Genomic DNA, 10150 nt, shown 5'->3' with positions numbered 1-10150 from the left:
TGGAAGAGACAAGCTCAATGGCCATGTCACAGTAAAAAGCTGGTTTAAAAATGTTTGTATTTCATGCCAGTAATCCAAGGTTGGCAAAGCCTGATAGCCCAACAGTCAAAAAATACACTTTCTTTTAAAACCTAGTTCAAAAAGAACGTCAATGTATATTTTACCATGTGTTCCCTAATTACTTAGCACGGAACCTTTTATCACACTGAAATCATGCTGTGAGGATTGGTAGACAACGCGCCCTCCCCTCCTGCCCCCTTCCCCATCCCCAGTACACATCTAGCAATTAAAGACTGTGTCAAGATGACCTCTGAGGAGATGACAGCATCTGTTCGCGTCTCTGTGGTACAGGGTAAAGTGATACCTGCTCAGTCAGCTGGAGATGAAAATACTCAAAATGCTTTGGACACCAGTGTTATAAAAAGACATGCTGCCAGTCCGGGAAGGCAAACCACACACGCTTTCTCATACTTAGACAGACTTGAAGAAGAAAGTCTTCAGGGCTCAGTGCCCAAAATATTCTCTCTGGCAAAAGAAAATCCGACTAATGACAATAGTAATGAAAACTTCTGGGAGAGGAACAGCTCCGTCCCTGATTCAGTGGAATTTCTTAACATTAACTGTAACGTTGTGCAGAAAAACTACAAGAGCAATATCCCGTGCAGCCAGCTGTATAAATCCTGTGATCCTTTAGCAGAGGGAGAGGCATGCCTGGAAACTGGAATTCCTGCTTCACTGGAAAGAGCCATGCTTGCTGAAATTCGGTTGAAAATGAATGGACCTTCGTTGAGAAGCCAGACAGCAGTAAATAAGAATGACAGCAATGAAACTGATAAAGTGGCCTTTTTTCACTTTCATTGTGCTAGTGAAAGGAATATGTCAAAAGCTCTGTGCAGTTTACACAGCAGCTTCATTTTGGATGACTGCTTGCAGCCAGTAAGTGTTGGTGATGGTAACACCACTGGTTCCCTAGCCTGCACTTGCAGATTAATGGAGTTGACAAATAATTGTGAGAATGAAAATGGGCAGCAGTTGTATGAAGACACTTTAAGGGATAAGTATTTGTGTCTGGAAAGAGCACCACGGAAGGTTAAAGTGGCGTGCTCAGGTCACAGCTTCTGTGGAAATAACTTTACTGGAAGAATGCCCTCAAAGCCCTTTCTGAGCCATTTCGAAGACTGTAACGATAACTGTGAAGATTTGGAAGAGGATATTTTTAGAAGCAAAAAGGAACGTTCTACATTGTTGATAAGACGATTCTGTAAAAATGACAAAGAGGTTAAAAAATCAGTTTATACTGGAACGAGAGCAATTGTTAGGACTTTACCTTCAGGGCACATAGGAACTGTTGCTTGGAATTATGTTGAGCAAAGAAGAAACAACAGTGTCTTGAAGCTTTCTAGGATTACAACAGAACAGCTAACTATAATTCAGACCTTAATAAAATGGGAATTTAATTCCTTTCTTGAGAAGCCTTTATGGTATGAGGTAAGCTTTTCACGGTGTTGTTTTTGTTGTTTTGGGTTTTGTTTTGTAAATGTTTTGATAACCTGATGACCTTTACATTCAAAAAAATCCCAACAAACCTTTAACTAGTAAACGCTTAGTAACACTGAATAGGATATTTCACTTAACTGTGTTGAACCTTATGTTGACAACGGTTTTTTAGAAGAATGTATTGTCATCCTTTAAAATTAATTTTCATAAAATAGGTATGAAGTAAAAGGTAAAATTCTATATCTGTATAAAATGTATACATATGTGTGTATATACATACATATTATACAAAGTATAGATTTGATGGATATATTAATGGTATAATAATTCTGTTAAATAAATTGTGTAAAATAAGTGTCAGTATTAGATTACAGTGAAAAATTTTGTTGTAAGAAAGCGTGGTATTTTCCCCAAATTGCAGATATTTACAATGCCTCAACACTTGCAAATAATTAAAAAAAACATGTAATAGTTGAATAACATGTATTAATGTGCCTATAGTGCCCTGATTTGTATTATCTTAAATTAGATAATACAAAAAATTCTAAGTTTAGAATGAAATACTGAATGCATGAATTATCATTGTAAAAATAAGATAGCACATCCTTAATAAATGTGGGTAGAAAACTGGAAGAAATTTCTTGCAGTTAGTGCTCAAACTCTGCAACAGTTTTCAGTAGGACTAAAATGAAGGAAAACTGGCTTGTATAGCATCATAAAATCATTTAGGTTCTATGAGGGAAAGGTTGGAAAAGACCTTTAAGAGCATCAAATCTAACCCTAAAATTAATGAAAAGGATTATATGAAATTTTGTCAGTGATAATGGAAGAGTGGACTTGGTGGCTCAGGGGCTCCATGACAATTGTGCCTATCCCCATGTCCTTCTAGAACTTAGTGTTTTTTCCTTTTAATCAGTTGATTGAAGAGTTTCATGAACATGTGTTTGTCAGGTTTTCGTACTAGGTTGCAAACTTTGTTTTGCTGTTCATTATTGTGATACTCAAGTACGAATTTTCTGGTACAGCACATGTGCTGCATGGTGCATGGTCATGCTCTCATTAAGGGAGCATGACCATGTATTTACCTAAAATGGTATCTGATCAGTACATTTGGTTTTTTATTACAGGCTTATTTGGGAGAGAAGGGAGAGTGTTTTGTAGCTGAGGTCTACCATAATTTTTATTTACATAGGTATGAAAAGGGAAGGATGTGTTTAGATTTCTTCATTGGGGTGTTATCAATTTGACTTGAGTTTCTTAGCTTGTAACATGAATGCCTGTTTTACCACTTTCCACCACTGCTGCATAACACTGAATGTACCGCGTTTTGGGGGTGAGGACTTTGATTTGAAGATTTTTTTGTAGTACATATAGAAAACTCGGAAATAAATGCAGTAGTGAATAATTATTTAAATAATTATTTAAATAGGACATTGAATAATTAAATAGGACAAGTTCTGTCTACACATGGGCAAAAGTTTAACAGGGACAGTAAAGCACTTTGTGTAATTACAGTGCACAGAATGTTTTCTCATGGTCAGAAAAAGTTTAAAACTACATGATTCTAAGTCTTTTTTTCTTCCAGGTGGTGACTGCAGATATTTTTCTTATCAACCTCTGTATTTAATCTCTTTATGTGTGATGTGCATCAAGCATTCTTAGCATTATTTGTTATTTTAGTGTCAAATATTATTTCTGCAATAATATTTTTGTGTTTATGGTTTATAATATTAGCATTATAGATGGTTTTTACACAAACATAGACATTAACTCACAGTAGGTTTGACAAATATATGGATCTGTTGAGCATATGCACTGGGTTAAAATAATTTAATGAGTTATGAGCCTTTGTAGGAAGCTTTCATGCTAATAATCAAAGGAAGAAGGAGAAAGTAGTAAATGAATGTGGCAATTTGTTCTTTCTTTCCCCTTATCTCACCCTTTGAGCATGCATTCTGTTTGGAACAGCTAAGCGAACAGTAGTTCTGTTCTTCAAGGAGAAAAAAAAGTTGGAGAAATTAAGTTTTCATAGCAGTACTGGTGTAACATGGAACAATAGAGACCTTTATGTTTTAAGTAGGAAAATGTGGGTCTCATTTGTGCATATCCCTTACATAAAAATTCTAGTGCTAATAAAGGAAAGGCACAGGACTGTTGTCTTGATGAATAAGTTTTTCTTTTTTCTTTCCCTGCATAGGAAGGTGGGACTGCGGCTTTGCATTATACAGAAAATACATTAAATATTATATATTTTAATGTAGCATATGATTACTTTTTATATTTTAATGTAGCATATAATTACTGTTTATAGATATTGTATATGCAGATTTAGACTCCTCTGCTCTGGACTTAGTGTATGTGTTGTATGAAGAAAGAAGATCTTTATGCAGAATGTTTTTTCTAATTTTGCATGTAGTTTTTGTGGCTACATACAGTGCAGTACTTGCCCTTATCAGATGGATGTGTGTAACATGGCTGTTGCATCTATTAATGAGAAATTTGCTTGTCTCTGTTGGAACAGTGCAAGCTCCTCACATTAGTGCATATTAAAGATGTTGCAAATGGAAAGAAACAAAAAATGAGAGCGCAAGCTCTGGTGCTGGCTTTGCTTAGCCTGGCGCAGTGTGTCCACTACTTGGGCTCATCTCAGCTGCATGATATTAGCAATCTGGCTAATTACAAAAGTCAGAGTTTCTGGGGTCATTGACCCATCTGTGTCTATGACATGTTAGGTTCACAGTGCTGATGCACATTTCTTTTTTTCCTGATACGGTGTTTCTGTGGTGCTGGTAGTGTAATATTGACTAAGATAATAAATCTGAGCAGCTCAATAGACTACTGCAGGGTGATTCTCTCAAACCAGGTAAGTGACCTCAAGATCTCCAGATGACAGCTGCAATAACATAGTTGCAACGCATAATAGCTGAATTCTTTAGTTAAGCTTATTTTGTAGGCGTCAGTACCATCTTTGCTGTGTCATTACATTCCTGATGCTGGTAGTTGAGCTTTAAGAAGCAAGAATTCTGCTAGCTTGCTTAACTCTGTTCAGATAGAAGTTAGTACAGTAGTATATCTTCCACTCTTCATAGCTGCTAAGGTGCTACTGAAATGCCAAATTCTAATAAAGCAACAATTTAAAAAACTTAATTGCCCCCTCATCTGTTCCAGATAGAATAATGGTTTTATTAGATTTGAGGTGACATTTGTCATGGAGGCCTGTTTTATAGTTAATTTAATGAGTTGGTATAGTACTTCAGCATTTGTTAGCATCAGGTATTTTTTCCATGTACTGTCCATAGTGTTTTTATGATTCATGCATAAAATCAATATAATGCAAGGGGTTTTGATTATGCATGGATAATGTAGAAAGCTTGTAGTAGAATTTCTTTATTTCCATGAAGTTGAGCTATAGTCAGATAGTGTTATCTGTTAACAAAGAGTTAAGAAGAGAAAAAAGATTTGGAGGTAAAAAAGATTTACTATCCTGTTTTATTAATGTGATATCTAAAATAGTCATCTTGGATAATATTTTGAAGGAAACGGAGCCAGGCACAAATAGGTTTCTGTTTAATAGATAATTGAGGGTTTTTTTTGGCTTAAATCGATTACTAATTCTGAATGTATTTAGAATTAAAATTAATATTATGTAATTAATATAAATGCTAATTTTAATTCTGAACCTATAGAGAGCTCAATATCCTCCCCCTGCAACCACTCCCTGACAGAGTTGTATCAGCAACACTAGTCAATGTATCTTTATGTTGTATGCTTTCTTGGCGTTTCTGAAAATATGGCTAGATTGAGCAGATGTTATTTCCACTGTCAGTCATTGAAATAGCATCTGCTTTGACTGTTTTGACAACCAGTTACACTAATTAACTACAGAGCACTTTCCATCAAATGCGTGTTTATGAACAAAGAAAGTGTTAGTACTGCTGTATGTTCAGAAGAACTTTTTTTTTTTTTTTTTTTGGTAGCTTTTCTTAGGTGTCTGATTAATTGTAATGTTTTATTGTAAATATTTTGTCAGAATGAATAGTATAGTTCTCTTTTTTTTATCTAGCAGTATCTTGGAAGATACATTTTTCCAGTGTATTCAAAACAGAATTTATATAATGACGAAGCCTATGTTTATTCTTAAGAAGTGAATCAAAAACTTGAAAGTATCTCACTTACCCTCTGTGCTAATGATAATAATAAGCATAAGAGTCCTTGTGTATGTGCTGTGTTTCACTCAGAGGATCTTATTTAGTTAGACCAGACGCAAAGCTTGATGGAGTGGCTACATGAAATCACAATAAGAGTCGTATTAGTGAAGTTATCCTGCCAAACTTTGTGAGATTCACAACCCACAAAGCAGCCTAAAAAAATTAAATTCTTATAGGCTTTCACTTCTTTAAAAACTGTTGTTTTTAATTGTTTCTATAGGAATTTCAGGTCTAGATTTGCTGTGATATCATGTTTCTGTTAGGATTATGTAGTTTTCCCACAGGTTTTTGCTTCTTGCTGCATATTTAAAAAGATCAATTCTTTAAATCGACTTTTACTCTCTTCCCTTGCAGTTTTGCATGCATATCTAAAATGTAACACTGCTCTTTATGCTAAAGTTAATGCTATACTTGTACTTCTATTAAAAAAATAATAGTTTGCAATGCTATGTTGTGGATTACAGACAGATTTGGAGGTTGAGATTTTTTGGTTTTCTATTTTGAAATAAAATTTCTACTCCAACACGCTGAAAGGAATTTACAGGGAAAAAAAAAAACATATAGAAAATAATAAAAAAGCAAATAATCTGTAAGTGGTTAGTGTTCTCCTCCACTCTAACAATAATTTTTAATCTGACTGAGCATGAATAGTTTGCCTGTTGCTAACATTATCATGTTCTTGGACGTAAAGGTTTATGTTCACGTGTTAAAGTAGTCAGTAGGTTTGGATGAGCTGGTTTTTGTTTTACCTGGACCCTGTGTTCTTTTTTTCTTATGCAAAAGAGTTGCAGTCTTTTGTTTAAAGAAAAAAGTTCATGAGTGAAATTGACTATTTGGAAAAAAAATCAGGGAAGCAGAAGAAAAGCCAAATAGGCATGAAATTATGTTTTCCCTTCAGTAAGTGCTGTAAAAATAAATTGAACTTTGTTAAATGAAGCTCTATACTTATATTTGCTTTGGGTTAAGTTACCCCATTTTTAAAGGCTAGCTTTAAAACCAGCAAATTTACCCTCTGTTTGTAGAAGTAGTCAGTTTTATTACCATAATGTGTGATAGAGTTAGAGATAAATATCTTAATACTTTGTATTATTTTGTAGTTGCCTTATAGCTTTAACAATTTGGGGCCAAATTATGAACAATAAGTTTTAGCTGTGAGCACACTTAGGTATTTAGAGCCAATAGTGTGGGAGTCTTGGCAAGAGCAATATATTATGCCTTCAGTTTTTCCACATTTTCTGACTTCCCTTCTAGTGACTGTTCATTAACTGTAAAGAAGCATGAAGATCTGTTTTAGAAAATCTCCCTGCAGCACATTAAAGTGTTCATTTTAAAGTGTTAGAGTTGGACACTCTTCTAAATTCTTTCTCAGTTGAAACTAAGTTATCTCCATTACCTATATGAACTGTTGAAAAGTTTGGGTTGCTTCCTCTGGTATGAGTGAATAGAAACTATGCCATATAAAGATCACTTTGTTGGTGTGTGAATAATTAAAATGTGAATTTATGAGATGTTATATACATTTTAATTTATCTTGCTTTTCTACAGTCTTTCAAGATCTTTTTTAAAAAAAGTTGGGTTGACAGCCATTGGTAGTCATATATCTTATCAGTATGAACTTTCAAGGACTTACAGGAAAAATCTCTACTGTAAAATTATACTTGCCACAATATCTAAGGCATCCTCCGTAAGATATGAGGCTATTTGGTTTCCGTGTGAAAAGTGATTTTATATAGTGTAGTTATGAGCCTCTGGTCACAAAGAATTTTGCTTGAAGGTACAGACTGGTGACAGCTTAAAAAAAGGAATAACAATTGAACATAATACAGCTGTTAGGTACCATCCAAGTGCATATGAGCTGGAGTATCAAGGGACAGGAGAGCTCTGAGGGTGCTCCCACACCAACCAAAGCTAATTACATCAGTGCAGCAGTTGGAACCAGCATGACTCAGGGCAGTGTGACAGCATACAGCTTTCATCAGGAATGTCGGAAGTGGGACAGCACTGGAAATATGAAAGTTCAGCCCTGGCATTTGTAGCCACTTCTTTTTTTCTTTTTTTCTGTTTTTTTTATTCACCTAGTAATTTCACTAGAAAATTATACAGTTAAAAGCTATTCTTTACCACAAAACACATGTATCAGACAGTGCTCATATTGTCCTGCAAATTGAGTGAAAGTTTCTATTTTTTGAATATTTTGAACGGTAACCAGATATAATAATTTTTGAACTGGGATTGAAGCGTCACTATTGAGATGCAGCCATCAATCCCCTAGCTGAGTATGAGAGTCATAGCATGGAAACGTGCAACAGCAATGAAAAAGTTTGTTCTTGAAATCAGCACATGCACTTGTTGCAGGACTCTGAATAATCTAATTAACTGTTGTGAAAATAGAAGATTTAATTTCTCCTCCCCTCCCCTTAGGTTTTCCAGTAACTGGAAACAGCCTGTTGACTGCTGCTACGATTTGGACTTTGAATCCAATAATGTGAGCTTCTTTTAAGATGATTAAAAGTGATTCTTGTATATTCTTAATGACTATTTTTATTTTATTCTTCTGACACTGTAAAAATTGTTTTCAAGAAACCACAACACAAACAGACCTTCATTAGTAAAGTGCGGGCAAAACAAAGGGTGTATTATTAGCTGCTCTGGTTTCATGTTACAGCAGTCTTAGTTCTTAAAGTATTTAGGAATTCCCTTCAAGTCTGAGAGAATGGGTGAAATCCTGGTCGTGTTGTAATCTATTGAAAATCCCTTACTGGGAGAAGGTTACTTGGAGGGTGAAAAAGAAGCATGTGCAAAATGGAGCTGTTGGCTTCAAGGGAAGCATAATTTTACGTCAAACATTTTAATAGAGATAGTTTTAATATGACAAACTTATTTTAAGCGTTTTTAAAACTATAGTTTTAAACTAGAAATATTGCCTATATAAATAAGTATAATGCATTATAAAATAATTCAGGTGGGATCATTAACTTGATATGTAGAACTTCCTTCAGTACCCTTTAGTTGCATATGCTATTATTTACTGTTCGTGTAAGCTGTACTTCTGGACTTGAATCTGTTGTCCTAGCTGTTTTACAAACAAGTGATGATCTCATCTGTTTTATAGACTTAGAGACAGTCAGTTGTTAGTGAGCTCACTCAGGTTTTGGAGAAGATAAACTTCTCCCAAACACTTTCCATATGCTGTGGCTATATTTTTTCTTTTATCTCAACAGGCTTAGTAGCTGTGTGCTGCACTGTAGTCTGCAGAAGAGACATATTCTCAATTACCAGTGGGGGGAAAACCCCCATATTTTCCCACCGTTCCAGCTGTTAATATTTGGTAATTTTAGAGTTACATGCATAAGAACAAGTTGGTTGTTTTGTATTTTGTTTTTGTTTTTTTTAATGTATGTAGCCAATCAACACCGAGATACTTCTAGGCTGAATAAAGGTCTGAATGATAATTCTGAATAGCTTATCATTCAGAAGAAACATAAGAGTGTATCTGAACCATGGAGAATTTTTCTAAATGTGGTTGTGGGTTGGATCAAGAAGATGACCCCTGAGAGAAAACTGTCATCAACCTCTTCTGTTTTAAATTAGGAATTTATCTTGAGTAACTTTTCAGACTTAGAGCATCATGCTACAAACTTGAGTTCGTTTCAGTTCTGACCCTGTGCATATGAGAGTTATCTTACTTATATGAGCACATTATGGTTGCCTTGGGAACCATAACATTTAACTTCATGTCTATTGTTTGCAATTTTGGGACTGTACTAGGTGGCTTGTCTGTGGAAATGTATGTATTTTAAAGGGAAAAATATTATTTCATGAACATTCAGAATATTTCCCTTTTATGATATTAACTAGTATTCTGGCTTACCTTTGTGTCCTTTTGTAACTTATCTTATTTGAAATACAGGGAGAACTACAGGAGTGCAAAATCTTTTGCTATGTGAACATTTCATTGCCATCCAGAGATTTGCCATCAGCATAAAGGAGGCTTTGGTCTGTTAGCACCAAGTCACTCAACAGGTTGAGGCTGTAGGAGAGATAGGCAGAGGTTGTCAACAGGCATGAAATATAACATGGATCATATTTAAACCAGCAGTGTATTAATTTTCTTATTCTCTAGCATTCCAGAAATGGAGGTCTTTATTTCGTTTCTTTTTTTTTTTTTTTCTTTAACCAACAGATTGGAGATGGACTTTTGTAATAATTTGAATGCTGCTTTTGAGCAACAGAGATCTTTAGGCTTTCATCTTTAGCAGATGTTTCTGAATCATTGCATATTTAGTTTAGCTTGCAGTGTTTCTTTGCCATTGGTTTGTAAAACCCGCAAATCCAGCCTTTGCAAACAATGATCAGTTTTGAGTAATATTTTTTTTTTTTTTTTTTTTTTTTTTTTAATTTTGAACACATTTCTCTTCACACTTTAGCTTTGACCAGCTGTTTCC

At 34.8% G+C, this 10150-nt stretch overlaps 1 protein-coding gene across 1 annotated transcript in view; it reads left to right on the top strand.

Annotated features, from left to right (window-relative positions):
- Positions 1 to 224: 224 nt before the first annotated feature.
- The window catches only part of PLCE1 (phospholipase C epsilon 1), a 121325-nt gene continuing 111399 nt past the window's right edge, over positions 225 to 10150 (top strand). The window contains exon 1 of the mRNA XM_030488163.1: positions 225 to 1488. Coding sequence (XP_030344023.1) covers positions 304 to 1488 — 1185 coding nt within the window. The 5' untranslated portion in view covers positions 225 to 303. The remainder of the gene's footprint in view (positions 1489 to 10150) is intronic.

The sequence above is a fragment of the Strigops habroptila genome, chromosome 5 (assembly GCF_004027225.2).
Source record: "Strigops habroptila isolate Jane chromosome 5, bStrHab1.2.pri, whole genome shotgun sequence".
NCBI classification, from domain to species: Eukaryota; Metazoa; Chordata; class Aves; order Psittaciformes; family Psittacidae; genus Strigops; species Strigops habroptila.
The sequence above is the reverse complement of the archived record's forward strand: the minus strand, read 5'-3'. Positions and strand labels throughout refer to the sequence as shown.